The sequence below is a fragment of the Argentina silus genome (assembly GCF_951799395.1).
Source record: "Argentina silus genome assembly, chromosome: 22".
NCBI classification, from domain to species: domain Eukaryota; kingdom Metazoa; phylum Chordata; class Actinopteri; order Argentiniformes; family Argentinidae; genus Argentina; species Argentina silus.
In genome coordinates, this window is record NC_139676.1 from 12,634,582 (window position 1) to 12,650,145 (window position 15,564).

Here is a 15,564-nt window from a genome sequence, read left to right on the forward strand (position 1 = left end):
GAATGGACAGGATAAAAATGGAATCACACAACTGACGCCTTGCAATGTGCCAATGATCGTGAGCGAATCTTAAATGTTTATTGATGACACTGGCGTTGTCTGATCCAAATGTGCTATTGTCAGATATCTGTAAAGGTCATAATAACAATAACATCATATGGTTTGTCTTATTATCGCCTGTTGTAATATGGGCGGGTCTAAAATGGGGCATAAGGTGATTGGATGAGCTCACCCCCCTCTCTCACGCTGCTTCCGTTCTGTTCCGTGCGCGCAGGCCCAGTGACCTCTCTGATATTTTATTTACTCCTGAAATCCAAGATGGCTACATTGAATGTCTCGGTCCCATAGCAATTGAGGATGCAAGCAGCCACAGGAAAAACAACTTTTCCCCGACCATCTCATCCCCTGAAATTGAATTTGTATGGTGCGGAGGACCCCCTTACATCTTCTAGCCGCTAAATAGCCATTGCATCTTGGCGTAGCCCCCTTCAGTTCGCCAATTTGAAGTAGTTTCGCGAAGTAGCTCTCGCTGTCGCTGTCTGTCCGGAGCGAGGTTCAGACAGGCAGCTCATCCAAATGGCCGAACCGAGAAAAGTACAATTTGTCACCCTCTCGGCCTTCGCTGCTGGATCAGCCACCGAGTCTAGGAAACGCCGCTTGTCGGATGAGGCCGACATCAACTTAGATGGAGATGCGACGGGGGTCGATAGTACAGCGACCGGGGCAGCGGGTGGCAATGGTATTTTCGGCAAAACTGGCGACGGTGACAACCCCGAAGCGAAGAAGATTACTGTGCGATTGAACCTTTCTCTGTCCGAGCCAAGCGATCAATCGTCGGCCGAGTTCAATTACAGCGAACTCATCCAAAACCTCCAGGTATGTATGACCTCTTCTTTGTTTAGGCCAGGGAAGACCTAGGTTTAGAGTTAATTTTATTAGCTTGGGAAGTGGGGACTTGTCATAGCTTACGAGGGGGTGGCAGATGACCAGTCACGGACTTTACACAAAGACCCCAGTGCTGCCATTCATTCGGGTTCACACTATTCAGTCGGACAAGTCAAGCTGGACGTCAACATCGCTGTTGAATTGAGTCCCTTTTTGCACATGACATGACGTTACCTGGTGCTACCTGTTTCCTACTCTCTTGCTGACTTGTCTCGCTTGCTTGCCTGTTTAAAACAGGCATCCAGCCATTACAGGAGTTGTAAATGTCAGAGCAGTTCAGCCTCCTAGAGGTGGTAAATTGAAGATCACTGCTGATGGAATGGGTTTGGAAGTACCAGGATGTTGCCTACAGGGAGCTACGTGAAAATGTTTTGTGATAACATTAATTGGTGAAGGCATTATGGTTTGAAACTGTATTTTGCGTCTTTTTACTTTTGTGTAATATTATTTGCTGAGCAACTATGTTGAACTTTTTTCTAATAAACTTTTTATTACATTTTTAGAACAAAACTTTTCAAGCCGCATCAATGCTGAGTTTGTATGACAATGTTTCATGCATTTATATTAATTATTAACTATGTTTTTATAAAGGGCTCATTCTCAGTTTGTTTATTAGGGGCTAGTCATGTGATTTTCAGAAATTACATATTTCTCTTTTTCCCCTCTAGACAAAGAAGAACCCAGTCCCCCCTCCGAGTCTTACCCCTGCCCCCGTTCCTGCCCTTGACCCTAACGACCCTTTTAACGATGACGAAAGAGACAGATTGCGGATGGAGGCTCTGGCCAAGAAGTTTGAAAACAAATATGTAAGAAATGTTTGTGTTTGTTACCATATGTACAGTGCCCTGACCCATTGACAACTGGATGTTATATAAAGGCGTTCCAGTGCTGACAATTAGCACAACTTGAATATCTAATTCCTTATCAGGTTGTTCACCACCTGTTTGCAATGCATGGAAGGGGACGTTGTTAACCCTTCCCTTTGTCTCTGTCACAGGGCAACGCTGAGAATGCAGGGAAGAAGAAGAGGAAGGACAGAATGCAGGACCTAATTGACATAGGCTTCGGCTACGACGAGACCGACCCGTTTATCGACAACTCAGAGGCCGTAAGTACCCCCTTTTTGTCTACCCCCCCCCCCCCACACACATCTCCGCTGCATACTTAATTATTAACATCATTTAGAAATTCTGTGTCTGTCTGTGTAGCCTAATTCCTGTCACATTAACATCAGTATCATCAAATGTCCTTTAACACTCGCTTATCTTTTTCCCAGCAAATATCAATAGCACCGTCTGAAGACTTAATGAATGCCCCAGAGCATCCGTTTCTAACAGCAGGCAGTATTCTAGGTCTCTCCCCGCCCCAAGACAGTTCCAGTAGCCTCCTCTGTGACATGTTGTTGTTTTGGTTGTCAGCAAGCAAAGGGAGGGAAGTGCTCCACTCTGTATTCTGAGTGTCTGCTCTCAGCGGCTGCTGTTTTTATTTAACGCCTGCCATCTCCGTGACAGTATGACGAGCTGGTCCCGGCCTCCCTGACCACCAAGCTCGGAGGCTTCTACATCAACACCGGCACGCTGCAGTTCCGCCCAGCCTCGGAGTCGGAGGGCGAGGAGGGGGGCAAGGAGGGCAAGCCCAGGGTGAGTCGGGTGTTAGTGTGGATGGCGTCGATTCCCATTGAGATGTATACGTTGATTAGTTGATTATTGACATTCAGTGAAATTACTACACTTCGTGATATTAGATTTGTTATGAACACATAATTCATAAGTTGGCATGGTTTATTTATGTTTGTCTGTCTGTTGCAATCGACTGGATGGAAAAGATCTGTGTGGATAAGTGACATCGAGCCAAATGGCTCTGTTCAGATTGTTTGACTGGTGAAATAAACTGGGTCTGTACGTCTGTCTGTTCTGTCTTGGCAGAAGCTGAAGCAGGGCGAGGAGCAAGTGATCAAGAGGCGGAAGAGGAAAGAAGGGAACAGTTTAGAGGAGAAGAAACCGCGGAAGAACAGGGTACCTAAACAAGGGTGAGATTAAAGGAGAAAACATCAGTACTTCTTCAATTACTGTCTACCTGTCAGACCTGTCTTCATCTTCAGGGATTAGCATTTGAGATTATCATTCTGCTCTGAAAACAGACTGAAGGATGGATGTTTTTAATTTATGTAATATTTACATATTTGTCAAATGGAACTTAGCTTGCTGCAAAGGTGTATCCTCAAAACGTCATTTAGTGGTATTTGAATCAGTGTCTTTTTGTATTTTTTTTATTATTATTATAATTTTTTTTCCAAAAAGGTTTAAAAAATAAAACATGTTTTTTTATTATTTAATGTTTTCTATCTCCTACCCTGTCAATTGTGCTGTTAAATTCCACTCATATACACATCCTTTTGTTTGCGCCCATGCCCAGATATGTCTTGCATGATACATCGTCAAGCATGCTGACTCTGAATGGCCTATGGGCGCCATGACAGGTCAACCGCCCTTAACAAAGGCTCCATTTGACACGCTCTGATAGGCTGATCACTCCAGTGCCATTAATACTCCCATTCTAAAGACCTCCAGAAATAGAACAGCTATTAGGAAGTGTCTCCATTGTATCATCTTGAAAAGTCCTGCCTGGCTGATGTCTCCAGTTTCAAGATGAGGCATACACTCCCTGACCAAGCTACTGTATACTGGCCGCTCATTCTCCTCAACCTACTTTGTTTCTGGTCCGCACAGAGTGACAGGTCTCAACATCCACCGCCCGGAGAAGAAGAAGAGGAAGAAACTGATGAAGGACTCCCTCTGCCTGGCCGCCATTCTCCGGCGGTTCACCCGGGAGAAGGAGGAGATGAGGAAGAGGAACCCCAACGTGCCTCACCCCGTCCTGGGCGGCGGGCTAGCTGGAGCCCCCCGCCCCAACAACATGGTACCTAACTCCCACCTGCACGCCAACGCGGCTAACAACGACGTGTCCCTGGCTGACCTGACCGCTGACCCCGCCATGATGTCACTGCTGGGCTCGGCCAACGAGAAGGAGCTGCAGGATCTCCTAGGAGACCTGGATTTCGGCGGGCTGGATTCGGCCCCACACGGCTCCATTACAGGGAGAGAGAACGGCCTGCTGGGAATTGGAGTTTCGGGGCAGAGGGCTGTAGGGGGCGGGTTAGGGAGGGGGCAGGGGGGGTTGGGAACTGCTGGGGGTCTCCTGTCACCTCCTCCGCTACCTGACGGACTGCCTCCCCCCCTCATCAAACGCATCGAGGATCTACGGGCGGTGAGTGTTGTTTTGTGTTTAGGGGGGGACTGATGGATTCTGTTGATTCTACGTTTGTTTCCTGCTAACATTCTTTCACGTCCTGTTCATTTCGTTGCGGGTTAACTTCGTGGAATTGTTTTGTTGTTTGCTCTAACTATGACCAAGGCGTACACACACACACACACACACACACACACACACACACACTTTTTTCTGGTGAGCTGTAAGATTATTCTGCACAAGGAAGGTAGTCAGGTTGTATTGTGTTCCTTGACAGAGTGTAACATGGAGAGAGAGGCTGAGAGTGGAAGAGAGCAGAAAGGAGAGGGTGACTGACAGTGGGAGAGAGGCAGAGGGAGACAATCAGAGTCTGAAAAGCAGAGATAAAAGAGAATACCATAGGGAGAGAGGGAGGGAGGGAGGGAGGGAGGGAGGGAGAGAGAACTGGAAAGATGCATGTGTTTAGTGACTGATGTGATGTGGGGAAGGGTTTTGGTTTTCTTCAGTGTTTATGGGTATATGTGTGTGTGTGTGCGTGTGTGTGTGTGTGTGTCTGTGTGTGTGTGTGTGAGTGAACTGAGGCCTGCTGATGTTCTAACTCAACCTGTTTCTCCCGCAGGCTTCACGTCAGTTTGATCAGGAGGGGCGGAAGAAATTCTTCACCCTGGATATGAATAACATCTTACTGGAGTGAGTTTGTCATTCTGTTGACTTATAGGCTAGCCATATATCTCTCTAACTCTCCACCCTTGGTGTGTCATGCAGCAGATTTTGGAGTGGGTTTTAATCTCTCCCTCTCTCTCCCTCTCTCCCTCTCTCTCTCTCTCTCTCATCTTTCCCATATTTCTCTCTATTTCTCTCTATTTCTGTCTCTGTCGCCTTACTTTATTTTCTCCTCCCTCTTTCTCTGCATCGACCTCTCCTTCTCTCTCTCTCCCTCTCTCTCTCCCAATACCTCTCTCCCTCTCTCTCTGAAACCCTCCCTCCCTCCCTCCCTCCTCCAGCATTGAGCTGCAGGTGCAGGAGCAGCCGATGGCGGTGCGTGGGGAGGTGTACTCCCACCTGGAAGCCTTTGTGCCCTGCAACAAGGAGGCTCTCCTCAAACGCCTCAAGAAGCTCAGCCTCAACATCCAGGTTAGCCACTGGAACGCTAACATAGAAAATAAATGCGTTTTAGAAAGAAAAAAAACAACAAAAAAAACAGACTAAATGATTGAATAGATAAATGTTTGCCACACGCCGTGGGTGATGAAGGAAATTGAGAAATGCCAGCTACAAAACGACTCATCTCAAACTAATTATAGATCTCTTGTCCTCACCCTAGCCTGGAACTGCCTGTTGTCACGGGCCATTAGAGGAGCATTTGCATCGCTGTCTAAACCCATTATCATGTTTTCTCCCTCTTTTGCTTTCTCTTTCCGTCTCTCTCTCTCTCTCTCTCTTTCTCCCCCTCTCTGTTTGTCACCCTCCTCCCTCTTGTTCGCTGTACCTCTCCCTCCCTCTCTCTCCCTCCCTCCCTCTCCCTCTCTCTCCCTCTCTCTCTCTCTCTCTCTGCCCCTCCCTCTCTCTCTCTCTCTATCCCTCCCTCCCTCTCTCTCTCTCTTTCTCTCTACCCCCCCTCTCTCTCACACACTCTCCTACCCCCTGCTCTCTCCCCTCCCTCCCTCCCTCCCTCTCTCAGGACGACCGTCTGCGTACGCCCCTGCTGAAGCTGAAGCTGGCCGTGTGCAGCGTGATGCCAGAACAGATCCAGAGATACAACCTGGACTGCGTCGCCAAGGCAGCTGCCAAGTAAGAGGAGCACCGCGGCGGCTCTGGTGCCAGCCGGCCGCCTCTGATTCAGAGGAATGTGTCAGCATTCTCCCCTCAGTGCAGGTTTCACCGGCACCGCAGCCATGTTGTCTGTGGGGGCTCTCTAAGTGGCATAACGTTGGATCAGTGGAAGTTACTGATGGTGTGTCTGTGTGTGTGTCTGTGTGTGTGTCTGTGTGTGTGTGTTTGTCTGTGTGTCTCTCTGTGTGTGTGTGTCTCTCTGTGTGTCTCTCTGTGTGTCTCTCTGTGTCTGTGTGTCTGTGTGTGTGTGTGTGTGTGTGTGTGTGTTTGTCTGTCTGTGTGTCTGTCTGTGTGTCTCTCTGTGTGTCTCTCTGTGTGTGTCTGTGTGTGTGTGTGTGTGTGTGTGTGTGTGTGTGTGTGTGTGTGTGTGTGTGTGTGTGTGTGTGTGTGTGTGTGTGTGTGTGTGTGTGTGTGTGTGTGTGTGACTCCCTCATAGGCAACAGTCCGGGGAGGTCGAGAAGAACGGCTCGGAGGAGGAGGACGAGGAGAAGCCGGGGAAAAGGGTGATGGGCCCTCGGAAGAAGTTTGTCTGGGACGACAAACTCAGGTAATACAGACCGTCAATAAGTCTACAGATAATCTCTCACCTGTAACACACTCAGTCATAATATCGCCTTCACTCACTCTCTCTCTGTGTGTGTGTGTGTGTGTGTGTGTGTGCAGGACTCTGCTGTGTAACCTGGTGAGGGTGAAGCTGAGCTGCTATGAGCTGGAGTCTCAGTGTTCCCTCTCAGTGGAGGAGTACCTCAAGGCCTTCATGGAGAACGAGGTGAAGCCGCTGTGGCCCAAGGGCTGGATGCAGGCCAGGTCAGTCAGCCCTGTCCCTCTGTCAATGACTCAACGTTGTTTTAAGTCATATGGCTAGTCGTGGAAGTGGGGTGTGGGTGTCTTTGTCTGTGTGTGTGTGTCTGGGTGTGTCTTCCTGGGTGTGTGTGTGTGTGTCTGCCTGGGTGTGTGTGTGTGTGCGCGTGCCTGGGGGTGTGTCTGCCTGGGTGTGTCTGCCTGGGTGTGTGTGTGTGCGCCTGGGTGTGTGTCTGCCTGGGTGTGTGTGTGGTCTGATTTATGCACAGATGATCTTTACCTTATCTTCTTTTGTGTATGTTATGTATGTATAACGTGTGTGTGTGTGTGTGTGTGTGTGTGTGTGTGTGTGTGTGTGTGTTCTCTCCTGTCAGGATGCTGTTTAAGGAGAGTCGTGCCGTACACAGTCACCTCACTGGCAACCTGTAAGTCTCTCATCCTGTCATGGTTCACACCCGTCCAATGGAACGGCAGCAGAAAGGTAACAGCTCTGATGTTAATGATCACACTCCTTGTTTGTCTCTGTCCAGGGCCAAGAAACGAATGATCCCCACACCCAGGTCAAAAGCCAAGGTGAGTAACGCCTCAGCTCCATTCAATCATCCGTCCACTCTTTCACTCATCCACTCACTCATCCACTCACTCATCCACTCACTCATCCACTCACTCATCCACTCATTCTTCCACTCATTCTTCCACTCATTCTTCCACTCTTCCACTCATTCTTTCACTCTTCCACTCTTCCACTCATTCATGTGTTGTTTGTAAACATAATGAATGTGGGTTGATTTGGCCTGGCTAGTAGTGATGTGTCCCTTCTCCCCGTTCTCCAGGAGGGCCCGTGGGTCCAGCGACCGCCCCTCCCCACCGCCATGACGCCGGCTCTCCCCCACTCCATCTCCCAGGCCTCAGCCGCCCACCGCCCCCTCTGCTCCTCCCCCTCCGAGCCCATCTGCCTCTCCGATTCGCTGGACGAGGACCTGATAGCGCCCTCGCTGGACTCCATCTCCCACGCCCTCGCCCTCCTCAGCAACGCCGCCAAGGGCCTGCCCTCCATCGACAGCCCCCTGTCCCCCCCGCCCCTCCAGATCCCCACCTCCTCCCCCCCCTCCATCACCCCCCACTACCCCTCCCCCCTGGCCGTGCCGACTGCACATTCCCTCTCCAAGATGGAGGTCGCCCCCATGACCACCTCCTCCTCCTCCTCCTCCTCCTCCATGGCCCACCTGACCACTCTATCTACCTCCACTTCCTCTTCCTCCTCGCTGGCCCGCATGCAGTCGGGCTCCGCCCAGATGGTGGCGGTGTCGCAGCGGGGGGGCGGAGACGCATACGGAATGCTCAAAGGGGCGGGCTCTATGGGACAGGCTCAGAGACACGTCGCCATGGCGCCGGCCGCTCACAGGCCGGGCGTGGCTGGAGGAGGGAATAAGCTCCACCCGCCGCCCTCCCCCTCCCCGCCCAAGCCGCGCCCCCCTCCCACGGCGTCGCCCCTCCTGCCCCCCCACCAGAAAGCGTTCGGGTCCCTGGGGGTGGGCAAGCCGGGGGCGGGCATGGTAATGGCGTCCGGACTGGGCAAGGGCAGTGCCAAAGCCAGCAGCAGCAATGGCGGTGCCATGACCATGACCATGACCACCTCCTCCATGCCCCAGTCCCGGGGCAACTCCCACCCCAGCCCCCAGTCCTACTGCCCCTCCCCGGTCACCTCCTCCCCCTCCGCCTCCCCCTCCTACCCCCAGGCCAAGGCCCACCCCCACCCCCACCACCAGTCCAACTTCATCACCCCCATGCAGGCCACCCTCACCAAGTCCTCCCACAGCAACCACTCCCCCATCATCAAGCTCACCCCGCGGCCCCCGGCCCCCACCCCCCCACCGGCCTCCTCCCCTTCCCCGTCCTCCTCCCCTTCCCCCTCCCACCCCCTCTCCCTCCCCCAGATGATCCCCAGCGTGCACCAGTACTCCCCCAAGACCTCGGCTGGCTTCCGCCCCCCCTTCAGTGTCCAAGGCGGGGGTCCGATCAAGGCGAGCCAGGGCAGTTACAGCTTCGCCGGGGGCCAGAAGGCCCCCTCGTCCGTTAGCGGTAGCGCTGCTAACGCCATCCTGGGTATGTCCTCCGTCTCCGGTCGCCAGGACAACAGCCCCTCCCCCTCTTCCGTCTCGTCCAGTCACGGCCAGAGGCAGAGGTCAGTGGGCGGAGCCGGCCAGGGGGCCAAGTCTGTAGGCAGTCGGGCGCCTGCGGCAACCCTGGCCACAACCCTCGCCACCTCGCACCTGTCCCAGGTGAGTCGGCCAATCACAGGTGTTCTTTGAACAGCAGCTGTAAATCATACCTGGCAAAGAACAACATTTTTGGGAGGTAAAAAAAACGGACAGATCTGACTTCATACCATCAGGTCTGACTTCATACCACCAATGGAATGGGAAACAGAGTAGAATGCCAAGGACCTTGACAAAGTGTGGAAAAAGTGGAGGAGCTATTGGGCTGAACTGGCTAAGAGTTGTTGTTTAAGACTAGGTTTTTTTTTTTTTTAAACAATGTCTTGTGATGTGATTCTGATCCTCTCTCTCCCCTTCCCTCCTCTCCCTCTTCCCCTCCTTTATTTCTCTCTCTCTCTCTCTCTCTCTTTCTCTCTCTCTCTCTCCCTCCTCCCTCCCTCCCCCATTCTTTCCAGGTGTCGTCAGCTGGCAACCCCCTCCTGGGCAGCCCCCCCTCTCTGCCACTGGGCTTTGGCATGCTGGGGGGGCTGGTGCCCGTCTCCCTGCCCTTCCAGTTCCCCTCCCTGCTCAACTTCACCCCCCCCGGGGCGCCAGGGGCCAGCGGCATGGGCACAGCTCCGGGCGCCAACTCAGGATACACCCTCGCACAGAGTGATCTAATAGGTCAGTATGCACCGTGACCAAGCACACACACTTTGGTGACCAAGCACACACACTTTGGTGACCAAGCACACACACACAAATGACCAAGCACACACACTTTGGTGACCAAGCACACACACTCTGGTGACCAAGCACACACACACAGATGACCAACCACACACACTTTGGTGACCAACCACACACACTTTGGTGACCAACCACACACACTTAGCCACACAAGGCTCAGATCATTTGAAACAATATGACATCATCAAAGAGCAGGTTACTTGTCCTCGTTAAGCCATTTTGTTGAACTGTTTGTTGGAGTTTATGGAGCTTTTTTGATAAGTTGAAGAAACGGAAATTGATGTATTTAGTATAGATTGAATTTGATGTATTTCAGTTGACTGAAAAGGTACTTGAGGTGTGTGTGTGTGTGTGTGTGTGTGTGTGGTGTTGCCGCCATACTGAAGTATAACAGCACTTCCCAACAGTGTGCATCCTGTGCTCCAGTTTTCTCACTGACCCTCTTGCCCTGTCTTGTTTCTCATCCAATCCCTCACTCCTCCTCTCCCCTCCTCCCTCCCTCCCTCCATCTCTCTCTCTCCCTCCCCCTCTCCATCTATCCATCTCTCTATCAATCTCTCCCCCTCTCTATCCATCTGTCACTCTCCATCTATCCTTCTCTCCCTCCATCTCCCTCCCTCCCTCTCTGTCTGTCTCTCTCTCCATCTCCCTCCCTCCCTCTCTCTCTCTCTCCCTCCCTCTCTCCTTCCCTCCCTCTTCCTCTCTCTCTCTCTCCATCTCTCTCTCTCCCTCCCTCTCTCCTCCCTCTCCCTCTCTCTCTCCCTCCATCTTTCCTCAGATCTGTATAAGAGTCTCCAGTCAGGGTCCCAGGCTGGTCTACCTCCTCACTTGCAGCTTGCTTTCTCAGGTAAACTGCACTCCTCCCCCATCCCCCCTCCCCCCTCCCCCCTCCCCCCTCTCCCTCTCCCTCTCCCTCTCCCTCCCCCTCCTCCGTCGCTCACTCCATTCGTCTAGTCTTGTCTTGTTTTCCCCAAACCTGTCTGCTTACTTCAGTATTACTGATGATTTGCATGTTTGAATCTGTGGTGAAATACTCTTGCTGGGTCAAATACTTGAGCTGCGCTTGATTTAATTTGCCTGGTAGAAAGAGACCGATGGAATGGTCTCAAAAGGGCAAACTCCAAGCAAAATCAAGTACACCTCAAATACATGTCAAGTATTTGACATGTATGCGTTTTGAAAATGGAAGGAGAAGCATGTCTACGCTGTCTGTCATTTGAATCATGCCCTTTTGTGATGTGATGGGCGTGACTTCTCATTCTCCAATCTTGATCCCTAAGGATTCCTACCTACCCTCCCTCCTTCAGATGCGAACCAAAGCCAGGGCGGAGACATGAAGAGGAAGTCCCACTGACCAATAAGAAAGGAGGACCTGGAGTAGAGACCCGCCCCAATGACATCACAGCTTCCTGGAGGAGACGCATCCACTAGGATCCCATTGATTGATTGACAGACGCAATGATGTAATAACAGAGGGAGGAGCTACTACTGTACCTCCCCTCACATGGACCTAAATTGAGGACTCAATTACCCATACTATGACGATGATGATGATGATTAATTTAATTATATTTTTTAATGACCGGGTGTGGACAGGAAGTAGTTGGGGTGAATGATGAAACCGTTTCCTGTTTTTATTTAATGTTTTTGTCAACATGTTTACATGACAGACCTTTATCACTGTGGAATGAGAGAGAGAGAGAGGGAGAAAGAAAGAGAGAGAGAGAGAGTAAGCTACGTAATATTATTTATATTTAAATCAATAACTTAAATAATTTGAGTCGTGTCTGTTCTCGCCCTTTATTGCAGATTAAATATGAATTATTTTTGTCTTTGTTTATGATGACGATGACTATGACGACTCCCTCTCTCTGTCTGAGATGGTTATACTTTGTGTCTCCGATTGCGGGATCGTGTGTCCATATAGAGCTGTACTGTCTCAAAGTCACCTCTGCTCCCACAACTGACTGTTAAAGGTAGTAGCTAATATTGATAAATTATTTGTAATTTAAAAAAAAAAAAAAAAAAAAAAATATGTTTAGAAGTGTGTGTGAGAGAGTGTGTTAAGAAGATTTGATTGATTGAATGTGTGTGTGTATGTACATACATAAACATATATATATAATATACTGTATTTTCTTTCCAGGTCAGTCTGTGCTAAGTGTGTGTGTGTGTGCGTGCATATGTGAGAAAACATATCCCCGTGTGTGTGTGTGTGCGCATGTGTGTACGTGCACAGCTGCGTGTGTGTATGTCCCCCTCTCTTGCTCAGTGTGTCTTTGGTGCTGTTATAATCACACTGGACCTTTCTGGATAAAGACTTGAAATGTAAAGAGAGCCTCCTCCTTCCGGAGAGCAGGACGTGAGAGAGGGGAGAAACGTGAGATTGTAGCCTACTTGAACATTTTTAGTTTTTGTTCTTGGAAATTTACTTTTACTTTTTGTGTGCTTACCAACTCAAAACACTCAACTCAATATAACAATGACGCCTTAGTTTGTAAGTTTACTGAACTATGCAGGACTGTAAATGCTCAATGCAAAAGTGCAACTTGTGGCTTGGCTTTGTTTCAACCTCTTCTCAGCTGTCAGTGTAACTTCTGGGAGTTGTGTGACTGTTTGTATGGATGTCTGACTCCTTTTCCCCTACTGAATTACCTCTATAGAAAATTGTTCTTCCTTCTTACCCTTCTTCCGATATCCATCTGCCCATCTCTTGTCACTTCACCGTGTGTATTATCCCTCTGTCGTGTGTGTGTGTGTGTGTGTGTGTGTGAGTGAGTGAGTGAGTGAGAGACAAACTTCACCAAGAATGGCGCCAAAGATGAGTTCTCTAGCATTAGATGGGGTGTGTTTGTCAGAGAGCCTGGGCCCTGTCTAAATACACATGCTTCAGTCCTTCCTCTCCCTCGAAGTAATCACTGATCTCTAAAATGGTTTGATTGGTCAAAGCAGGCCTTCCACTGAATTACTTTCACCAATCAAGTCATGTCAGATCAGTGATTTCCTCCAGGACGGGAGGAAGGAAGGATGGAAGGATGGAATTCAAGAGTGTGTGTGTGTGTGTGTGTGTGTGTGTGTGTGTGCTGACATTCTCTTCAAAATGTAACTCATTATTGTCTGTGGTCTGTCAGAACGTCATAGTAACTTTATGTTTTTCTGTGACTGGAGCAGGGGGTGACGTTTTGAAGTTGTGCTTGTGGGGTGGGGGTGGGGAAATACATTTAATGGTAACTGGTTACTTAATTTGGTCTCTTTTGTAGATTATTTTTGTGTGTCGATTATGAAATTAAAAACGCAGTTGGTTTTCAGTATGAGTCACTTGTTTCTGTTGTCCAATTATTCAGTCCCCCCCGCCACACAATGTAACCACCACGAGTCAATTAAATATCTCATTATTGATTCGCCGATCCCAATATGATTTTTTTAATGAAGGTTAGTGATGCAAACAATGTTTTGACAGATCTGGCAAAGCCCATGTGGGCTGAAGGTGGTGTTTGCATCAGTAAGCTTTATTAGAAGAACCTGTTTGGGAGTAGCAAATCAGTGGTCAGATATTTCCAATCCTAGAAAGCGCCAGATATTTTTTTTTTTTATTGAACTGAGCAGCTTTTTGGGGGAGGGCTCTGGACAAACCCACACCACACATCTCTACAATGAATATGCTTTATTTTTTCTTTTACAAAAAAATCAGTCGTCTAGAAATACAGTCAGGTATACAAGAAATAAAATGGGGGGGATATTTGCAGTTGAATGCCTGGTTGTCAACAGCCAGTCAGATAATAATAACAATAATAACACAAATAATAATAAAAGTGAAACTACCTCAGGGATGTTAAAGCTTGTAACCAAATGAACTCCCATCCTGCCCCGAGGGAGGGAGCAGGAAGTGACACGTCTCACGTAGTTAATAACACTGATTTCTGACCCACACGCTGGCTGTGGTCCGATTCTCGACCCTTCTCCCAAAGTGCGCACCCAAGCACTCCCCTCATGGGTGTAAAAGCAACGTCCCGGTGTTAGCACTGCGGAGGACTCGACTGCTATCTCCAGCCATGCTTGCATCAATCAAACCCTTGAGGGGAAGTGCATATAAGTGCGCCCTTCAGGCTGAAGGGTGGAGAACAGGAAGGCAACCACGACCTAGGAGAGACTATGAACAGGGAGGAGAGGTATGCGTACACGCTGCTGGATATGATATGAAGAAGCACAGCAAAAATAATACAGGAAAAGGGTTAAGTAGTGTTTTCTTTTTTTTCTCTCCTTCATTTACCACTTTCGCCTCGTTGCTTGACGCCTGTGTCATACGCACAGAAAACACACGTGTGTACATTTCTTAGAATACAAGTGTGTACCATACACCGCGAATCGCCCGCTACTGCTCTTCTTCAGTGTCTAAGGCACTTATAAAGAAACATACCGCTAGTGTTGGAGCAGGGAAGCGTTGGAGATTTCCATGCAATTAACCCTTCTTGTTTTTAACGCTTGAACCAAGGAGGAAAAACGCCAAAGTAAGGATAGAGGATGGTGGATATGGAATCTTCTGGCGTATCGAGAGTCCGCGCTGCCAGAGTCAGTCAAAGTGGCTTCATCGTCGTACTGAGATGCTTCGACCGTCATCATCATCATCATCATCATCATCATCATCACAACCCAATAGAAGGACGTCACGTCTGGGAATGCTAAGTGCTTGGTAGTTAGTAGTCTAGCTGTTGGTCAGTGGTTTCGGTAGCAACACTGGCACACCACTTAAAACGCACGGCTAAGACATTGTAGTTGGAGTAATTGTAAAAACTACTCCCAATTATAATAGAGGGGGTATATCCAGCTCCCAAACACTTCATATAGTGAGATGACACCTCCCTTACTTTCAGTGGTATCCTTAGCTAAGCAAACTACATGTTCGATCTATCCTTTCGTGTTTCATCAAATTCATGGACTACACGGGAGGGTCTGTCCATTGCGAGGTCATGCTTAAGGGCTTCCAGTTACGGGGGTATCGCTCATTGTGCAGTTTCCAGCAACTCTTTGTGATACGTACACCACCAACGACCGTCTATCTAAGCATAGTACCACGCCAGTCTCCAATCCCTTCTCACAGGACGATGGAAAAACAATAGTGTTCCGATTGGTCAAAAACAATAATAAAAAAATAAAATAGGGATACCTTAGTGACCTATGCAGATTCCTAAAACAGCCCAATTAGTTAATTACCGCATTCTTTTAAAAAACGTGGCGATGTTGAGATGCCGCAGCGGTGAAGTTCACAGTTAAAACATGTTTCCAGTCCGTTTCTTTTTCTCTCTCTCCAGAACAGGCCCAGAGGATCCGCAACCACCGACCACCATTTTGTTTCCTGTAGTGTCTATGGTAGAAGCTGAATAATAATAATAATAATAATAATAATAATAATAATAATAATAATAATAACAGTCTGTACATCAGAAAGAGAGTCATGCAGTAAGAGCAGCCTGGTTTGGCAGTCTGTTGGCCAGTACGACCTGTCTCGGAGTTATGACGCCTATCGATGAGAGGGAGACGGTCCGTTAGGCCTGCTTTAGCTAAGGGGAGGGGGACGTGGCTTGACGTTTAGAGAGAGATCCGTTCTACTTTCCATCGTTTTACCTGTGAGGAGGCAAACAGTAGTGAATTTTGTCATTGTACATGTATTTTTTGTTGTTGTCATTGTACAGTATCTTGTGTTTTGAGTGGCAATGCACACACATACCATACATACTCATATTGTGCACACACACGTACACGCACACGCACGGTTTGTATGTAAAAAGCA

At 49.0% G+C, this 15,564-nt stretch overlaps 1 protein-coding gene across 2 annotated transcripts; it reads left to right on the forward strand.

Annotated features, from left to right (window-relative positions):
• The first annotated feature begins 325 nt into the window (after nucleotides 1–325).
• Nucleotides 326–12,949, forward strand: ubn2a (ubinuclein 2a). Of its 2 annotated transcripts, none has more exons than XM_083693595.1 (17): nucleotides 326–876; nucleotides 1,614–1,751; nucleotides 1,943–2,053; nucleotides 2,457–2,585; nucleotides 2,871–2,974; nucleotides 3,675–4,212; nucleotides 4,814–4,884; nucleotides 5,199–5,328; nucleotides 5,876–5,985; nucleotides 6,464–6,574; nucleotides 6,691–6,834; nucleotides 7,203–7,253; nucleotides 7,359–7,401; nucleotides 7,662–9,110; nucleotides 9,503–9,710; nucleotides 10,555–10,623; nucleotides 11,057–12,949. In XM_083693595.1, the coding sequence occupies exons 1-17, from the start codon at nucleotides 577–579 to the stop codon at nucleotides 11,128–11,130; spliced, it is 3,780 nt and encodes a 1,259-aa protein (XP_083549721.1). In that variant the 5' UTR covers nucleotides 326–576; the 3' UTR covers nucleotides 11,131–12,949. The 2 variants fall into 2 exon arrangements, with proteins under 2 accessions (XP_083549721.1, XP_083549722.1); XM_083693596.1 differs by having other exon boundaries at nucleotides 11,084–12,949.
• Nucleotides 12,950–15,564: the final 2,615 nt, after the last annotated feature.